Here is a 21,065-nt window from a genome sequence, read left to right as displayed (position 1 = left end):
TTGGTATTTTTCTTTGTTAGTTTTTTAAAAATGTTTTAATCGAATCTGGATACATCTATGTAAGTATTGTATGCATGTTTGGTAAAAGTATCTCAAAAGGAGAAAAAGGTTAAGAATTATAGTCAGAATTTACTTACAACTCATTGAGAATACTGACATGGAAGATGCACAGTATGCTAGCTGTTCCTGTTATATTTAGAGTCTGACAAGGTGTGAAATATGGAACAATTTGAGTTTTTGAAACTTTATTTCACATTCAACAGATATTTATTGGGAAGCTAGCATGTGCCAAATCCTGTTGAAGATGCTTGAGATAGAACACTGAACATATCTCTGTATTTTTTTTTTTTTTAAGATTTTATTTATTTGTCAGAGCGAGTGAGAGTGAGCACAGGCAGACAGAGTGGAAGGCAGAGTCAGACGGAGAAGCAGGCTCCCTGCGGAGCAAGGAGCCCTATGTGGGACTCGATCCCAGGACGCTGGGATCATGACCTGAGCCGAAGGCAGCTGCTTAACCAATTGAGCCACCCAGGCGTCCCCATATCTCTGTATTTATAGAGCATTTTAACTGTGTGAGCGGAGAGCAACAAAGAAAATACTGTACATGATGATAAGTTCTAGAATTCCTAACGTGCCATTTCTGGATCATAGCCTCTTTCTCCCAAAGATTATAACTATCTTGTCTTCTGTGGTACTCATTTTCTAGCTTTTCTTTATAATCTACCACTTAATTATGCATTCCTTGAACACTGTAGTTTTGCCTGTGTGCTTTACACAAACAGAACCTTCCAGTGTGGCTTCTGTTGTGTATGGCTTCTTTTGCTCAGCATTACTTTTGTGAGATGTGGATAACTAGTTCATTAGTTTTCATTGTATTCGTGGATCAAATTCATAGTATTGTATAAGGACTTAACTACCAAACTGGCTTCAGGGAAAAAAAAAAGTTTGAAGTAGATTTTTGTGGTTGGTTGGTTTTTTTGTTTGTTTTTGTTTTTGTTTTTAGAAAAATATTGTATTCCTCTGTCTTTGGACAAGAATTAGATCAGCCTAGATTAGCCTGTCGCTGGAGTATAACAACTGTGTGAAATATAGAAAGCTGCTTTTGGTATTCATATGATGTTCACCTCAAAAAGTCAAAAGTCAAAACTAAAGTTTAGTTTTGAGGGTATTTTATGACTAAGGTCTTAAAATTCATTCTCTTAAAGTATATTTTAGTAGGTACCCGTTTTACCTAACTCTGATCAGGCCAATAAAAGCCACAATCAGGTTTGCTTTGGACAGAACAAGTAAAACAGTCCTGCTTTTCAAAGTCTAATTGTAGGAAGTCTTTTCCATAGTGTCATGTAAAGGAACTTTGGAAGATTTGTTTACTGGTTGTTTTTAACACTAATACGTGTTGAAGTATCTGATCAAACAGATTTATACCAACCCTATTTTTCTGCTGTGTTGTCTATAAAACCAGAGGACAGCAGCCCTGCAAGTAGATTTACATGTGTTGTCAATTTGAGAAATGCGTGTCAATAATAAATAGCCCCCTAATATTGAGCACTGATTCTGTGACAAGTACTCAGTTACGTCTTTTGTGTGCATTATTTCATTTAATCTTAACAACTCTGTTAGGTACTACTATCACTTCTATTTTAAATGTGAGGTTGCTTGATGCTTTATCTTGCTTATATGCTTTGTAATTCATACATGCACATGCTTATACATAAGTTCGTGTGTGCTAAAAGAGTGTCACAGAGGTAAGTGTGGAATGGTGTTAGGTGGGTTTTAGACCAGGTAGATAGCATGAATCATGAAAGCCGGGAGACAACAAGGCACTGCGGCAGTCAGAGAAATGCAAGCTGATCTGAAGGAAGTAGGTATTGCTCAGCTCCAGCTGATTGTCGGCATAGAAGGAGGCAAGGCAGGCCAGATCTTCCAGTTTTTTAAAACAGGTTGTAAATCTGGATTTTTGTGTAAATTATCTTGACTTAAATATTGTCAGCTGATGTCATTTTTTATGCCTTTTTGCTGTGAGATATAGGACCTATGTGAAAGTCTATACAGCACATGTGCATTAATAAATTATTATAACGTGAACATCCGTGTAAACACCATACAGGTCAAGGAATAAAACATTGCCAGCTTCTCAGAAGCTTCTTGCCTTGCCTGTTCCTAACAGTATTACCCTCATAAGGTAGCCCTTGTCTTGACCATAAGATCCATATGTTGTGATCTGCCTAAGGTACATCGCTGTTTTTTGTATGTTTGTTTGTTTGTTTTAAGATTTTATTTATTTATTTGACAGCGATCACAAGTAGGCAGAGGCAGGTAGAGAGAGATAGGAGGAAGCAGGCTTCCCTGTCGGGCAGAGAGCCCCATGTGGGGCTTGATCCCAGGACCCTGAGATCATGACCCGAGTCAAAGGCAGAGGCTTTAACCCACTGAACCACCCAGGCGCCCCCCCCATCACTGTTTTGACTTTATGTTTTTAAGATTCATATATTGTTGTGTATGAATTTATTCATCCTCATTGCTGTATAGTGTTCTATTGCATGAATATACCAGTTTATTCCTTCTGCTATTGATGGACATTTGGGTTATTTCCTAATTTGGGCTGTTAAGTGTAATGCTTCCATAAACACTTCTACATTTCTCTTGGTGAACACACATATATTTCTCTAAGATACGTATTTAAGGTTGGAATTGCTGCTGGATTATTTAGTGTATCTTCAATTTTAGTAATTGAAATAGTAATTGAATAATATGTTTTTCAAAGAGGTTGTACCAGTTTATGATCTTCATCATCAGTGAATGAGGGTTCCTTTTGCTTTGCATTTTCACCAGTACTTGGTGTTATTAGAAACTTTAATTTTAGCCCTTCTGGTGGGTCTTTAGTACATATAGTCTCATTGTAGTTTTAATTTGTATTTCTTTGACTAGGTGAGATTGAGCAACTTTTCATGTTTATAGTCTGCCTGTTCAAGTATACTTATCTGTGGGACTTTTTCTTATTGATTTGCTTTATATTTTTTGAATAAAAGGCAATTGATCACATGTATTTTAGATCTGTTTTCCAAAAATGGTGGTTCTCTCTTAATGGTCCTTTCATGAATAGCAGTTCTTAATTTGAATGTGGTATGAGGGTCGTGGCACAGGGAAAGGCCAGCAAAAAAAAAAAAAAATAGTTTCAAGAGACCTGGTAGGTGGCCAGATCCTATGTAGAGAGAGACCAAGTAAAATAAGGACTGGAAAGGTTATCCTTGAATAACCCTAAGTTGCTTTATATATGAGTTTAGGCTCTGGAATCTGAATCTCGAGTCTACCACTTGATAGCTGTTTTCTCATCCATGAAATGCAGATAATGACGACAGTACCCATCTCATGGTGGTTGTGCACTCTGCACAGTGCCCAGCACATAGTAAGCCATTATGTTAAGCTGTTATCTTTTTTTTTTTTTTTGTAAGATTTTTATTTATTTATTTGACAGAGGGAGAGAGATCACAACTAGGCAGAGAGAGTGGGGGAAGCAGGCTCCCCGCCAAGCAGAGAGCCCGATGTGGGGCTTGATCCCAGGACCCTGAAATCATCACCTGGGCTGAAGGCAGAGGCTTAACCCACTGAGCCACCCAGGCGCCCTAGACTGTTATCTTTTAAGAAAACATTTTAAGTGCCCCCATCTTAATATCAGAGAAGAGCCAAGCAGGAATTAGGGTTTTCTGTGTGTGCATCTGTGTATGAACATTTAATCTGTGTATTTATGTATGTATATATTTATTATTTGATACTGGACAGAGGTGGTCTGCCCAGCCCAGCAGGATGTGCTATGATTTCAGAGAAGTCCATGGGCTCTGAGATACTTTAGAAAAATTTATTATAATAGCATTAAGTAAGGCATGCAATCTTTATATTCTGATGGATTAGAGAATAGAAATTATAGACCATTCTAAATCCGGTGCACAGTTTGAATATCTACCCAATATGGTGAATGAGTGATTAGCAAATTTCGTTGTTTTTAACTCTTGAGCACTTTGTAGTTTTCCACTTGTTGCATCTGTATTCTCTAGCATTCCCTCTAGCTCTCCTCCCCTCCCCCAACATATATACACATACATACATATTATAGTCTCTCTGGATTCCTGTAGTAGCTGTCTAAGTATAATATACCCCTTCTTTCTCACTCTTTTCAAAACCCAAGTTTTATTAGTTTCCCACCCCAGCACAATCTCTCCTAAAACTCATAGACTTCTTACTGCCTTTAGAAGTAAGACCAAAATCCATACTATGGTTGTTAAGGTCCTTCTGGATTATTTGAACCCTGCCTATTCCTCTGGCCTCATCTTGTATCTGTCTCCTCCTTGCTCTGTGTTCTCAAACTATGCTGTCCTTTTAGGTTCCTCGTAGACGTTGCACTTCCTGCCAAGTTTCTCTGAGTTCTCTTAAGACACTGTTTTTCTTTCCTTTGTAGTATTTAAGCCTGCGATTATAAAGTTGTGCTTTTTTTCCTCCCACCAGACTGTAAACTCCAGGAGAATAAACACAGAACTTAACACAGCGTCTAAGATATAATAAACTCTTAAATATTATTTGAGTGAAAGAAGGACTTTCCAACCCAAGGTCTCTTGCACCTGGAAAGCTTCCCTACCTTCATCCCTCATTCACCAAGCATCCGTTCCAGTTCTTTTCCTCAAGAACCATGTCCTGAGCCCCCAAATTAGGTCAGAACTCTCCTTTAAGCTCCGTATACTTTGTCTTTGTAACACTATGGCAACTTGTGCTTACTTTCTGCTGGTTATTTAATCAATATCCGATGTCCTTCCTAGATTTAGAGTGGCCTTTTAAAGACTCTGTTACTCACTTACTGATAATAAACCAGATTAAAGCCAGCCTGGAAGCGAAATGTACCAGCACATCTCCAGATCTAACTGCTTTTTTCCTTTCTGAAGGGAGGGAGTTGCTGAAAATTTACTTACTGGCCTGGCATCTTGGTAGCAGCATTCTTTGTTTGGGTCTTTCCTAGGTCAGTAATTAATTTCTGGTCCCCTCATTAAGGAGCGCACTGGTTGGATGAGCACCAAGTGTTGTATGGAAGTATTGGATCACTATATTGTGTACCTGAAACTGATACTACACTGTTATGTTAACTAGTTGGAATTTAAATAAAAACTTAAAAAAAGGGACACCTGGATGGCTCAGTTGGTTAAGCTGCTGCCTTCAGCTCAGGTTATGATCCCAGGTTCCTGGGATTGAGTCTTGCATCAGGCTTCTTGCTCAGCAGGGAGCCTGCTTCTCTCTCTGACTCTGCCTGCTTGTGCGTGCGCTCGCTCTCTCTTTCTGAGAAATAAATAAATAAATAAATAAATAAATAAAATATTTTTTAAAAACCCAAAACTTAAAAAAACACAAAGAAGACCTACAGATGGCCAAAAGACACATGAAAAGATGCTTAACATCACTAATCTTCAAGAAAAAGCAAATCAGAACTACGATGAGATATTACTTCATACCTGTCAGAATGGGTAAAATCAAGAATACAAGAAACAACAGGTGTTGGCAAGGATGTGAAGAAAGAAGAACCCTCTTGTACTATTGGTCTGAATGCAAACTGGTGCGGCCACTCTAGAAAACAGTATGGAGGTTTTTCAGGAAGTGGAAAATAGAACCACCCTAAGATCCTGCAATTGCACTTCCAGATATTTATCCAAAGTATGCAAAAATACTAATTCATAGGGAATATGTGCACCTTAATGTTTGTAGCAGCATGATCAATAATAGCCAAATTATGGAAACAACCCAAGTGTCTATCATCTCATGACTGGATAAAGATGTGAGTCATATATAATGGAATATTACTCAGCAATCAAAAAGAAGTAAATGTTACCATTTGCAAGGACATGGATGGAGTTAGAGAGTATAATGCTAAGGGAAATAAACCAGTCAAAGAAAGACAAATACATGATTTCACTCATATGGAATTTAAGAAACAAAACAAGCAGAGGGTGGGGTGGGGAGAGAGCCAGAGAGAAACCAAGAAACAGACTCTTACCTATAGAGAACAAACTGACGGTTTTGGGTACGGGTGGATGAAATAAGTGATGGGGAATAAGGGCACTTGTGATGAGCACCAGGTGTTGTATGGAAGTGTTGAATCACTATATTGACACCTGAAACTAATATTTTTCAATAGTTATTTTGTTTTTTTTTTTAAAAAGATTTTATTCATTTATTTGAGAGAGGGGGAGAGAATGTATGCCTATAAGTGGGGCAGTGGTGAGGGGAGTGCAGAGGCAGAGGGAGAAGCAGGCTACAGGCTGAGTGGGGAGCCCAGTGCGGGCCCCGATCCCAGATCCCGATGTCATGGTCTTGTTGAAGGCAGATGCTTCACAGGCTGAGCTACCCAGGCACCCCCACATGAAACTATTATTACATAATATGTTAACTATATTGGAATTTAAAGAAAAACTTTTAAAATTTTTCCTAATCCCCTCAAGATACCTTCCTTTTTTTTTTTTTTTTTAAAGATTTTATTTATTTATTTGACAGAGAGAGAGATCACAAGCAGGCAGGGAGGCAGGCAGAGAGAAGAGGAAACAAGCTCTCCGAAGAGCAGAGAGCCAGATGTGGGGCTCGATCCCAGGACGCCGGGATCATGACCTGAGCCTTAACCCACTGAGCCACCCAGGCGCCTCTTCCTTTTTTTGAAAGTGGAAGTATTTCATATCCATACAAAAGTATGTGTAGAGTATAAAAAGCCCCACATTACCATTACCAGATACGGTTAACAAATTATGATCAGTTTTATCTATACTTAGAATGCATTGTACCCTAGCTCCCCCCTTATTTTGAAGGAAATACCAGGCTTGTTTTTTTATCTGCCAATATTTGAGTATATATTTCTAAAAGGTAAGAATTCTTTAAAAAAAGAACGATATGACCATTATCACACTTTAAAAATAAATTCTAAATCCAAAATTCGGTGTTTAGTCCATGTAAAGTTTCCAGTTGTCTTAGGTATGAACTTGCTTTTTAAATGTCTTTTTTAAAAAATCAGGATCCAGATAAGGCCCTCCTGTGTGGTTGTTTGGTGCACCTCCTAATTCTCTTGGACTGTAAGATTCCCCTGGGGCACCTGCATGCTATAGTATACAGCTCCTGATCTCAGGGTTGTGAGTTCAAGTCCCACGATGGGTGTGGAGATTGCTTAAAAATAAAATCTTTAAAAAAAAAAAAAGGACTGTGAGGTTCTCCCATCTCTCTCTTTCTCCTCCTCATCCCCCTAGTAGTTCCTGGCAAGGAACAAGATTGTTCGTCTTTGTAGAATTTCTTGATGCTTCCTTCCCCACAGTGGTTGCAGTATTTCTCCACCCTTTGGATATCCCATTCATTGGTGATTAGAGCCAGACCAGTTCTATTAGAAATATGTGAGCTACACATGTAACTTAAATTTTTAAAAAAAGATTTATTTATTTATTAGAGAACATGAGAGGGGAGAGAGCAGAGGGAGATGCAGACTCCCTGCAGAAGTTAAAATAAGATAAGTGAAGTTAATTTTAACATTTTATTTCATACATATACCAAAAATACTACCATTGCAGCTGTGACAGTACCTTTAGTTTCTGTCTTTCCTGGTCTTTCACAGCCTTGACACTTTGAGTGAACACTGGTCATTTTTTAGAATGTTTCGGTTTGGGTTTGTGTGATGTCTCAAGATTTGATTGAGATTATACGTTTTTGAAAAGTCTCCCACAGACATAATGGCTTGTCTTTCTCAGTGCATCATGTCAGGAGAAAGTATGTCTGGTCTATTTCTTTTATTTTCTCTTCATTTGTTAAAAGAAATTTCTCTGTAAGGAAGAGCTAATCCTTCTTTGCTTCTTTATTTGATTATTTATATCTGTATGCGTTTACAAATAATTTATTCCATGGATTACAGTCAATTAGTATTAGTGTTAGTTTTGTTGCTCACAGTGTTACAGCTTTGGCCATTGGAACTCCTACTTTGAGCACTTCTTATTTTCTTGGTACAGGTGTTCATGGTTCATTTTCCCTGCCCTAACCCTAGATTCACTTTCTTATTCAAGGAGACCTGATCCTTTAATTGGAGAATGGAGTTTAGAAACCAGGATCTCTCTGCCCATTGGTATTGTGGTGATGTTGTTCCGGGGACCTTCTAGCAGTTACATCTAGACAGGCACATTAGGTTAATGTTCTTCTTCCCCATCCTCTTCAGCTGTGGTATTCATTTGAAATAGGTTTATTGGTTAAGTGTTTGTATTCTGTTTTGGGTCCCACCTCCAAGATCACCACCATTACCACCTACCTCTTTCTGGTTGATTTTGATTATTTATTATTTTGGGGTATCTGAAACATTACTATGGTTGAAAGCTATACAAAAATATATACTCAGAGGTGTGAATTCTTCCTCATTCCTACCACCCCAACCCATTTTCTTTTTCTTCACACCTCTTTCTTGCTTACCTTGTAATTTCTTTAGTTTCTCATTTATCATTTCAGTATTTCTTTTGCACAGAGAAATAGGTACCTGGGTATAATCTTATATTCCCTTCTTTCTTACATGAAGGGTAGTATACTGTATTCTTGTACTTTATTCACTTAAAGGTATGTCTTTGAAATTGTTCCATATCACTTCATAGAGATCACCATTTTTTATAGCTGCATAATACTCCTATTGCCGATGTACCATAATTTTTTCATCTACTATCCCATATATGGTCATTTAGGTTGTTGCCAGTATGTATTTGCAATTACAACATTTCTACAACGAATGACCTTGTACGTATTTATATTCCATTGCTGGAGATCTATCTTAGAAGTAGAATCTCTGGGTCAAAAGATAAATACATGTTTAGTTTTGTTAGGTCCAGAAAGGACAGTACTAATTTGTATTCCCATTAGAAAGTTATGAGAGGAACTGTATCCTCACAGACTGTGTTATCATCCTTTTACAATTTTGCCAGTTTGAGAGGTGAAAAATAGTATCTTGGGGTTATTTTGATTTCCATTCCTCTGTGAGTTTGAACATTTTTGGAAATATTCGGGGCCATTTTAATATTTTTTTCGTGTGAACTATTTTTCTTGTTTCCTTTTTAAAATTTTTCTTTTTTCCCCAGTAGTTTATTTCTTTACGTATTAGACATATTAGCCCTTTGTGGTGTATTTTGCTAGTATTTTCTCCTAGGTTGTTCATTGTCTTAAGACTGTTGATGGTATTGTGTGTGTGTTGGTCATGCAGATACTTTTTATTTTTTGTGTACCCAGATTTATTTTACTTCCTAAGGACTGAGTTATGGTTAGAAAGCTTTTCGATACATCACCATTAAAGAGGAAGTCACTTGGGGCACCCAGGTGGTTCATTTGGTTAAGCATCTACCTTCATCTTGGGTCATGATCCTGGGGTCCTGAAATCAGGTCCCACATCAGGCTCCCTGCTAGGTGGGGAGTCTGTTTCTTGTTCTTCCTCAGCTGCTGCTGCTGCTCTCTCTCTCTCTCTGTAAAAAAAACACAAAAAAACAAAAAACAAAACTTCAAAGAGGAATTCACTTGAGTGTTCTTCTAGTATTTATATAGAATACTATTTTTATATTTAGATCTATAATTCTTTTGGAGTTCATTCTTGTGCATGGTGAAATATAGATCTAATTTTATGTTTTTTCCAAATGACTAGTTGTTCCAGCACCATTTTATTAACAAGTACATCCTTTACACCAGCAATCTGAGATGTTAACTTTCTCATATCCTGATTTGTCATTTATTTTGGTGGTCTGTTTCTGGATTTTCCATTGTGTTCCACTGATCTGTTTCTCTAATCATGTATCAGTATCACACTTCTCCTTATAGAACCCTTATAGTATGTCTTAATTAAGAGATCTTTAACTGATAGGGCTAGTTCCCACCCCACCTCCCCCCACACCCCGCCCAGGTTGTTTTTCTTTTGTAGTGGCTTTTTTTGTTGTTGTTTTGTTTTGTTTTTTACCTGTTAATACTCTCATATGGAAACATACAGTATGTGTTCTTAATGTCTGGCTTCTTTTGTTCCTTGAACAACATTGTGAGAATCATCCATATTGCTTGTTGTACTTTATTCATTCCGTGGCTCTGTAATATTGCACTGAGCGCAGTGGTTTTCTATTTTATTACTGATGGCATTTAGGTTGTTCTTGGCTTTTGGTTATTCAGAATAGTGCCTTTGTGAATATTCCTGTAGTGAATGTGCACATTTTTGTTCAGTGATCATAGTGTTTTGCATATTGGCAGATTTCAAAGCAGTTATACCAGTTTACATTCCCACTAGTAGTGAGTTCTGATTAGATTGTTCACTAACACTTCATATTTTCTTTTTCATATTAGCTCCTGTGTAAATGTCTAGTAGCATTTCATTGTGTTTTTAATTTGAAGTCCTCTGTTGATTAATGAGATACAGCACTTTTCCTACATGCTTATTGGCCATTTTGATAACTTCTTTTGTGACGTTTCTTCCTTGAGCCTTTAAGACATCAGGCTGTCTTTATTGATTGCAATTCTATGTTGGATATATAGATATTAGCAGGTTGTTTTTATTTTTTGACAATGATCAAGTTTATTAAGCTTTTATGTATCTGCAATTAGCATTACATTAAAAACCCAGTTTTACATCAAGTTTAATGATGTTGCTCTTTGTTGTATATGGGAAAAGTCCTAAGTGTTACCTAGATGGCTTGCATTAAAGCTGGTATATTTACTTCCTTGCTGTTGTTTGAACCTTGATCAATTACTATTGCCACATTAGTGGTAAGATTTTCATCCTCAAGATGCCTGGTCTTAAAAGCAGGAGGGAGCTTCCTGAACAGTGTGTCTCAGGGAGGCTTACCAGTTGAAACATAGCTTGTCACCTTTTGTGCCTTAGACATCTTGTGATTCATTTAAAGTAGTTTCAGGAGGGTGCCTAAAAGCATCCAACTCTTGGTTTCATCTCAGGTCATGATCTCATGGGTGGTAAGATCCAGTCCAGCTTGGGGCTCTGCGCTCAGTGGGAAATCTACTTGAAGATTTTCTTCCTCTGCCCTCCCCAGCACTGGCGCCTTCCCTGCACCCCTCCCCCACCCAACATGCAGACTTTCTCTCTCTTTCTCTCTTAAATAAATAAATCTTAAAAAAAAAAAGTTTTAGGGTTTAAGGTGAAGTAAGAAGGCTGATTTTAAAGAAATGTGATCTGTTATGTCTGCATATTTGGTCTGTTTTCCATTGAGTGCTTTGTTGTTTATCCTGGTTTTTTATGTATCTTATTTAAAAATCAAGAAGATTTTTTTTTTAAACTTCTTTATTTTGAACTCAGAGGAAAGTTTTAAAAATATTAGAAGATTGTTTTTTTTAAACTTCTTTATTTTGAACTTAGAGGAAAGTTTTAAAAATATTAGTTTCCCTCATCACATTCCCTTTAACATTTTATATAACCACAGAACAGTTACCAAGGATAATAAATTAACATTGATAAAATAATAGTAAGCTACAGACTGTATTCAGATTGATATCAAGGGGTTCATGATGTTGATTTGTATTATTTGTATTTACCTTAATCACTTGTTTAAGGTGGCATTTTTCAACTGTAAAGTTACTATATTTTTATAATTGATAAATATTTTGGGGGAGATAATTTGAGGATGTGCTAATCCTGTTACTTCTCAAACTTTTCACCCACTAATTTTAGCATCTATGGTGGATCTCATCTGCCATCCTATCTCATTTGTGGGGTTTGCCTGATGGTAATTTTATTTCCCTTTTTCTTTCCGTATTTGTTAATTAAAAAGAAAGGAGTGCTGTTCATTTCCCATTTATTTATTTGATTATATTGGTATGGACTCATGAATATCTATTCATTGGTTTAAAATCTAATACTATCATTATTTAATTTGCTGCTCAAGTTATTCTTGCATTGGCCATTAGAACTCCTTCTAATGGAGTTAGAGTTAGTTCTAGGTCGGTTGCTATGTTCTTTGGACAAACATCCTTTTTTTTTTCAAGCAGTCCCTTAATTTCTGGTATCAATGATATTTCTGGTTTATCTTACATATTTTCACCTTGAAGCCAACCACTTCTCCAAGGAATCTTGGTTGGCTTTATTAGAGGATAGTATTTAGAAATTGAGATCTCCATGACAGTTGTGCTCATTGTAGTTGGGTTTTGTTTTTTTGTGGGTTTTTTTTTTTTTGCCTTTCTTTCAGGCTTTTTCAGCAGACAGAGCTAGAGAACAGACATGTATATAATAATCTCTGCATAGCTACATAGTTATGTATCTATATATGTCTAAAACCATGGGTTTATGCTAATACCTCAGATTCCAGTCTCATGGATTTCATTTTAGCCTTCCTCCTTTTCTTGTAATTTTTTCTCTCAGCAGTAGAAACCCAGCGCTCATTATTTATAGAGTTTTTACTATTTGGTTCACTTCTAATATATATACAAAATAGTTTCAAACTTATACCCATACTTCCAGGAGAGAAAGACTTCCTAACTCAGCTACAGAATTTCTTTGTGTTCTTCTTGTCTTTGACCTTCCATCATTCAGTCAGAATACTGTTTTCCCTAGTTCGTTACTTTTTTTTTTTTTTTTTTTTTTTGGTGACAGTTCTCTTTTTACCTGCCACCTTCATCTGGTTACCTTATACATTTGTAATAGAGTTAGGTTCTTTGTTACTGTTTGTATTCCATTTTGAGATTTTGAGTACTCTCCCCACCCCCATACTTTTATTTTAATGTTTGTATTTGTTTGTTTTTTTTGTTTGTTTGTATGTATCTGGTGAAACAATATTGTGGTTCTGAGAGCTGGAGCTACATAAAAAGATACACAGAGTCATCCCTGCCACCCCCAACCCCTTTTCCTTTTCTATCTGGAATTTGAAAAGTCTTTTATCCATCTTCAAGCCATTACAAAATGTCAACCTAAAAAAGGAAAAGAGAGAAGAAAGAAAGAAAAGAAAGATTCAACCTAATTGTAGTTTACTTTTGAAAACTGGAAAGCACTCAGAGTTTTCTATAGTGTCTATAACTGTCCCTGATAAGAATTTCTCAATGTTTAATGTACGTATAATGGTAATTTAGTTAAGCTGATATCCTTTCAAAGACATTGACCCAAGGGCAGTGGCAAATAGAGTGATTTATTTATAAATTTGTGTTTTAATGTTATCTAATCATATTTATCATCATTTGTCTCCTAAATTGCCAACCAAGGAGTGGACAGAATAAAGTAGTTGAAAATTTAACTGATGTTGACTGTAGTGAGGTGTTAGATACTAAATTTACTTACCTTGTGTTGAGACTGTCATCCTGCAGTTGCTACACTCATCCTGCAGTTGCTACACTCTTATTTTGATCATTATTTGAATTCTTAAGCTTAATGAGTTCTTAACTTGTATTTGAGAAGTTTGTTGAATCCCTGAGTGTTTCCGAAGGCCTCTCTTCATTTGACTTTAGATTTATCTTTTTTATTAGCTCTTGGACATCTCCATTTTGATGGCAGCCCTTCAGGTCAATCTAAATATGTATTTGCCCTACCTTTTAACGCGTGCTCTAGTCTTTTTCTTTGTACTTGATTTGTACAGCAGTGATCACAATTGAAACTGAATACTTGAAAGGTCAAGAAGGGCAGGGGTCATCTGTTTTTATTCACTAAAACTTGGGTTGTACTTTTAAGTTTCTGGATCAACCTGATCTCAGTAGATAATATTGCATTTTATTTTGCGTGGAAAAGCGCTCAAAACAAAACAAAAGCACTCCAGAAAGCAGAAGAATTCAGAAATAATTCAGTGTAGTAGTTCTGCTCACACAAGAACCCCAGAGAGAGAGCACCATTTGATTTTCCTAGTGGAGGACAACAAGCTATGAAGAGTGTTCGGCATGCTGCCTCATTTAAGAGATAGTACTAAGTAAACGAATCTAGGTATATATTTATATATATACATATAAGTATATATATATTTAATATTTAAGGGTCCAACAATTTATAAAATATGTGGAAATTTTGTTCCTTTTTTTTTTTTTTTTAAGTTTTTATTTATTTGAGAGAGAGCAAGAGAAGGGAACACAAGCATGGGGGAGCTTGGGAGGGAGAAGCAGGCTCCCCGCTGAATAGGGAGCTGGATGTAGGGCTTGATCTCATGATGCTGGGATCCAGAGGCAGACACTTAAGGACTGAGCCACCCAGGTGCCCCTGGAAATTTTATTCTTTTGTGATGTCTTCCATTTTTATACTTTATTTTTGATTAGGCTCATTGATTTTCTTGTATCCTCACTGGTTTCCTTTTCGGGTTCCTTTGGTTCTTCCTTTTTTCCTTTTTCCCCCTAAAATATTTGTAATCCACAGGGTCATCTTAGCCTTTGGGTAATTGGATCTTTTCGAGAGGGTTCAAAACTACTTTGTTGGGACGCCTGGGTGGCTCAGTTGGTTAAGCAGCTGCCTTCGGCTCAGGTCATGATCCCAGCGTCCTGGGATCGAGTCCCACATCGGGCTCCTTGCTCAGCTCTGATAAATAAATAAAATCTTTAAAAAAAAAAAAAACTACTTTGTTGATTACTTCTAGATCCTTATCTACTCCAGATCTCAGTCTTGATCTTCAGCCCTGTATATCCAGCCCTCTACTGTGTATGTCTCTCCTTGTATGGTTCCATAGGCACCTTCAATTGAGGATGTCTAAAACTGAATTTTAATCTTCTCTTCCTGCTTTTTACTCAGCGTCCCCATTCAGAAACCTCTTGCCATCTTTAACTTACCCTCTTCCCACTTAAATTTTCTGACAGGTCTGCCTTAGATCCATCTTTTGCAGAACAGCCTTCAGAATGAGGTCGGGCTATGTCATGTGATTGCCTGAAATTCCTTCGTGTTTTCCCATTGAGTTTCAAGTCCTTAACATTATATTACAAGGCCTGTTGGAATGGCAGTTTTGCAGCTTCTCTTTTTACCCTTTCCTCTTCCACAAATTGTACAACTCAGCCATCTCAAAGGCAGCTTTATGTGCAGCATCAACAACCTTGCTGATGTGATGTTTCCATTGAAACATCTCTCTCCAGTTCTTTTAACTGGTCATCCTCCAAGCTTGAACTTGAATATTGCTTTCTCTGGGACTCTGTCTCTGATCTTCAGCAGGCAGAATCATTTTCTTCTACACCATTTATGTAATGTTATAAACTTTCTCCTTGAGCCATTTATGGAGAAAGAGGTATCTATTTTTGGCCTCCACAATGCTTAGCATATCTGGTAAATGTTTGTGGAATGAATGAGTGAATAAATAAATGCGTTGCTTTTAAAATAACATCTGTAAGATGGTAAAATTTAACTATGAATCTTGGTCTATATCTAGATAATGTTTAGGAGCTAAGATTTTCCTTCATTTTATTTATGCCTTATTTTATTCTATTTTGGATTTGGTTTTATTTCAGTTACAGGTTCATCTTGTTTTGTCAGTTCTTGTGTCCTGCCTTTTCCGCATTTGATCTGTAATCAGCCCTAAAGGACAGTAGAACTGCCTAGAATTGGGATCTGAAGTTTTGGCAGGAATCCCTTCAGAGTTGGTGATCTGAGTAGTGTCTTTGCCAGCTGGAGCTTAGAACAAAGAAACCAAACAAACTCTTGGCAGATTCTGAAATGCAGCTTTTTGCTTCTTCAGAAATTGTGATTCTAGTCAGTTGATGCTGACTTAGAAATGTACGTAGAACTCGGAATCCAATAGTCATGAATTGCAATCACTCTTGATGCCTGTAATACCTTACTAATTATTGAATATGCAGCTTGTTTGAAATTGGAATTATAATTGGACTGTAACTAGAATTACATTCTAATAGAATTTTGGAGCCAGAAAGGACCTTTTGCTTGAGATAATTTCATCCAGTTCTTTAATTTTACAGGTAAGGACAATGAAGGTCACCTGTCTATGAAAGATTTGGACTCTGATCTCAGTATCTCTGGTTTATTTCATTTTCTGTTTTCAACAGCATTGTTCCAGGTTACTAGGGAATAATAGTGCTGGAATCGTGCTTAAAAGAGTAACACTTTTTCTGGGGGAATGAGACTATAGATTTACCAGATCCTTGTCCAAGTTATGCAGTTATTCACTGTTTTTCTTTTTAATAAGAAATGAGAAGCAAGTTTAAAATAAGGATGTTGAGTTTTAACAATCATTTATTTGAATAAGTGATAGATGAACTTGATAAATGTACAAAAGGGATCACAGTGAAAATGTAAGGTATTCATAGGTATTCTTGCAAAAGGAGATCCTCTGTTCCCCCTTTTCTGATGTATCAAAGTTCTCAGTCATTAATGAACATTTGTTCTTTCTGCAGTGCTTATGAAAATAGTGTTTGATTTATTAGTATAAAAACTTTTATTTTATATCAGTTTTAGTCTTCAGTTTCTGAGTGATTTATTGTAACCCCCCCCCCCCCCCATTTTATCATGGTCATTTTCTTTTTTTTTAAGATTTTATTTACTTGAGAGAGAGATGATCATTTTCGAACAAAGCAGAGTTGAAAGAATTTTACAGTGGATACTTGAATATTGACAAGTAAGAGTCTACCATTATATTTTACTGTATTTGCATTATCACAAATCTGTTCATCTGTTCACTTCTCTGTTCATTCAGAACTCCTCATAAGGTCTGCATAGTTATACAAACAGCTATGGATAGAATTTTGCTGCTTCTGCCACTGAAGGAAACCAAAGGCTAGAGAAGGAGGACCTTTTTCATGATTTAAACTGGGATGACATTTTGTTGTTGTTGTTGTTTTGTGGTTTAAGTGATAGGATTGGCAAGGATATTATGGATTCAATTGGATTAATGTGCTGGTCAAGAGCCTAACTAATTCCTTTTTTAATATTTCATTTTCTGTTGCCTTCCTGTATGACATAAGTTTCCCTTGTGATAAATTAAGCTAATAAGGCTGTGTTTGGCTTTAAAAGAGAAGTGAGCTATGAGCTATTACATTACCCTTTCTTGGGAAGCCTTTGAGATAGTTGAGATGTGTACTTTCTTTTTTTTTTTTTTTAATTTTATTTATTTATTTGAAAGACGGAGATCACAAGTAGGCAGAGAGGCAGGCAGAGAGAGAGAGAGAGGGAAGCAGGCTTCCTGCGGAGCAGGGAGCCCGATGCGGGGCTCGATCCCAGGACCCTGAGATCATGACCCGAGCCAAAGGCAGCAGCCCAAACCACTGAGCCACCCAGGCGCCCCGAGATGTGTACTTTCCTAATTCCTTCATCGAAGAGAGAAGAGACGTATATCTGTTTTGGTTGGAATGCTGAGAAAATTGTTTTAGTATTTTTTGTTTTTCCCTTACCCAAACAATAAATTTCTCTTACTGCACTTCTCTTGAAGCTTATACATTAAGACCTTAATGTATTAGATCCCTTACCAGCAGTAGAATAAATACTTCGTATAATTAGCAATAAAAAAAAAATCTTAAATACTATTTGGTTTCCTGAAACAGTTAATAATAGATATTTGAAGTTTCAAAGGGGATTTGGTGAATGTGGTTTAAAATAAAATATTCTGATAAGGAGTGAAGAGAGGAAAGCAAAAACATAAAATACGTGATGAAAAAATGTTACTCATAATTCCTTCCCTTTGAAGATGATCATTTTTAACATTTTGTGTTTTTGCAGCCTTCCTTTTACTACTCATGTTTAAACGTAAATAGGGTTAACAGTGTATCAGCCTTTCATAACTTGCTTTTCCCTCCTTAACATTGAATTAATTTCCTCATTTGATTAGTGTTCATTTACAAAATGGAAAACTGTGGTCGTTAAAATCATATGGAGGATGATAAACTGCTTCATACCAAAGAGGGTGCTTTCAAGGTACCTTTTGTCTGATCATTTTCCCTTTGCACTGATAAGGAAGAGATTAAAAAGGCAATGAAGCAATGCCACTGGTTAAAGTGGATCAAGAAAAGATGAGCTTAGAGCTATGCAAGCAGTTCTCATTTTTAATAAGTCGGCTAAGATTGGACAAACTGGCAATTATTGCAGATATTTTTATCATGTATATTTTAGTAGTACTCTCGATGTTTAGCAGAATTACTCTTCATCGCTTCACATTGATGGAGGAGTTTTTTTTAATACATTAAATCCTGGTCAATTTTTGTGGAGGAAAAAAAAAAAAGAACAGCTTTGTTTCTAGTAGAGGTCTCATTAATGGGAGGTTTTGCTGCATTTGATTGGAAGATTGAAACAAAGTTCTGGTAAGGTTGGTAGTTCTTACCTATGGGAGTGAACAGAGAGATCCTTTCTCTTACTCATCTGGCAGCAAAGTTAATTTAGTTGCTTTTGAATTTAGGGAAGCAGGCTTTCTTTATAGGGGTTCATTTTCTAAAGTGGCATTAATCTTCGATTAAAGATGCTGTGGGAGAGGAGAAATGGGTCTATGGCACCTTGATGGACATATTCTCACGATGCTAATGACAGCAGCGTAATAGAAAACAGATCTCACTTGTGAAATCAGCGTTTGTAACAGTGGGTAACCTGTGATGTTTAGAGAATGCCCTGCTCAGCATTTTCCTCTTCCACCCTGCCTTTTGTTAATCCTGGAAAGGCCTTTTTTTTTTTTTTAATCTATCTTGCTTGTAAATATAGTATATTTTTAGTACCCTAGTTCCATGAAATGATACTCAATTACTTAAACCTTTAAGAACATTTAGCCCAGTTTCTAAGAAAAATTTTTTTAATTCTTAAGTGCTAATAGTTTGGATAGTAACTTATTTCCTCTCAAGAAAGAGGTTCTTAACAGGAGGTGAACCTGAACTATATTGAGAACTATATTGTGGTTTGAGTAGTTCCTGAGTCGCACCAGGCGTTCTTATAATTTTTATGGTTACTCAAGGGGTATTTTGTAGTTATTTGTTTTGCTTTTTTTGTTTTGCCTGTATGTGCATGCATGTGTGTACATGATACATATACTAGAACAAACCTTTTTTTCTTAGGTTATAGGCAAAGCTTGAGAAAGTAATTCTGTAGCAAAACTGAAACTAGGTGGAACAGTAGTGCTTAACTGTGTGATTTTAAAACAAGCAATGTCCAAACCTATTTAATGGTCTTATCTCGTTTCCTGTAACATGTATATTTATAATTACTGAGTTCAGAGGTATTTGACTTTCCTTCCTTTGTGCTCTGTAAGGAATGCTTTTTTAAAATGTTTTGTGTGTCATCAGATATTTTAAAATAGTGCTATTCCAACTTTACTTCTTTTCTATCTGATGTTAAGTATAAAGTTACAGAATTAGCTTGGATACTGATTTCAGCTGGCATGAAATGAATATAGAGCAGCATCTGTCCAAATTAAGTTAAAAACAAAGGAAGTTCCTGTGTAGTTTCCTGTCTCTTACAACAAAAACAAAAGCAAACAAAAAACCTTCCATCATTATTGAACTTTCAGAATATCCAATATTAATATATGTATTGTTGTATTGTGGTATTTCAGTATGCAGATTGCTGGATTTTGTCACCTTATTAAAGACATTTTCTTAAAAAATAAATGATTTGTTTTTCTTTTCCTTTATCAGAACACAGCAATGGAGGAAACAGCTATATGGGAACAACACACAGTGACACTTCACAGGGTAAGTTTCTGTTGCAGTAAATAATCTGTGTATAACTCAGGATACTGGCAGCTTTGGAAAACAATAGAGGAAAGCCAGATGTCAGGAAGTTGGAAGAAAGGGGAAAAAGTTTTCTATATTCCTTTGTCTAAAATTTAGAGTTGCAATAAATTCTTTATTAAGGTTAAAAGTGAGCATGATTACTTTTTCATATATCCTTTTGGTGGTTATTTGTGTGTTTGCTTTTTTTATTCCTGAGTATGATATTAAGTGACTTTAAAAAATTTGAACCATCAGATAAAAGACGTTGTATGTTGTTATGAATTGTAAACTGCTTCAACCTTTCTGAGTATATGCGCATGTATTTTAGGTTTGGGGTTTAAAATCAAACCAGGTTGTGTGAGCAATAAAATCTTAAAAGATATTCTTGATTTGAAACATGTAGACACAAGCTGTTGCTTAAGCAATTGCAGATGGACAGAGAGCACATAGTAAGCTAGGTAAGAGTAAGAGCTCTGTCTGAAGTGAGACTCTCCTGAATTTGAATCCTAGTCCTTCCTCTTTTCCTTTAGGAATGGGCAAGTGATCTAACCCACCACTAAAGCCTGGGTTTTCACAGGTTTAAAATGGGCTAATGGCACCTGTGAAGTAACCGCCTACTTAACTCTCCCCATTTCCGTCTTTGAAGAGAGCTAACTCTTCTGATTGCTCTTCCCCTTAAAGAATGAATAGAAGGAAGAAAAATAAAAAGAATGAATAGAAGGAGATTAGAAAATTTTTTGTTTGGTTTTTTTGTTTTTGAGAGAGAAGAGCACATGCGAGTTCGTGCATGAATGGGAGTTGGGGAGGGAAAAGGAGAGAGGGACTTTTCAGCATGCTCCATGCTCAGCACAGAGCCTGACATGGGCCTCCATCCCATGATTCTGAGCTGAATCAGGAGTTGGCTGCTTTAATGAACTGAGCTACCAAGGCACCCTGAGATTAGAGAATATTTAAGCACTTCACAGTACTGTTTCTATCAGCTGTGTCCATTACTAGGAAAGTGGCAAGATGTAGGTAAATTATGTACCTGAACTCCGCTCATGATTATCTTGTGAATGTTTGAATCTGTATATAATAGATAATGGGTAAATTATCTATTAGGTATTTTATATATATATATATATATATATATATATATATATATATAATTAAAAAACAGTGATGATCCCAGGATCCTGGGGTTGAGCCCTGCATGGGGTTCCCTGCTCAGTGGGGAGTCTGTTCCTCCCTCTTCCTCTCCACCCCTGGCACACACACCCCCCTCCCCCGCCCCCTGCTTATGCTATATGCCTTACGCTCTCTCAGATAAATAAAGTCTTTTAAAAAAGAAAAGAAAAAAAAAAAACCCAGTGATTTCAAATAAGATATAGTTGACTTTTTCTTTATGTATCCCTCAGTGGTTAAAAGAAACTGTTAAGTAATAATGACCCTAACTTTTAATTTTTAAGGCTAAAATATGG

At 36.5% G+C, this 21,065-nt stretch overlaps 1 protein-coding gene across 12 annotated transcripts in view; it reads left to right on the top strand.

Moving 5' to 3' along the window:
- TJP1 (tight junction protein 1) overlaps nucleotides 1-21,065 on the top strand; it is a 241,142-nt gene that overhangs the window by 143,445 nt on the left and 76,632 nt on the right. For all 12 annotated transcript variants that reach the window (XM_082736636.1, XM_082736635.1, XM_082736637.1 and 9 more), the window contains one exon: nucleotides 19,528-19,584. In XM_082736636.1, coding sequence (XP_082592762.1) covers nucleotides 19,528-19,584 — 57 coding nt within the window. The remainder of the gene's footprint in view (nucleotides 1-19,527; nucleotides 19,585-21,065) is intronic.

This window comes from Mustela nivalis (assembly GCF_964662115.1).
Source record: "Mustela nivalis genome assembly, chromosome: 6".
Taxonomy (NCBI): Eukaryota; Metazoa; Chordata; class Mammalia; order Carnivora; family Mustelidae; genus Mustela; species Mustela nivalis.
This window is presented reverse-complemented; position numbering and strand designations above follow the sequence as displayed.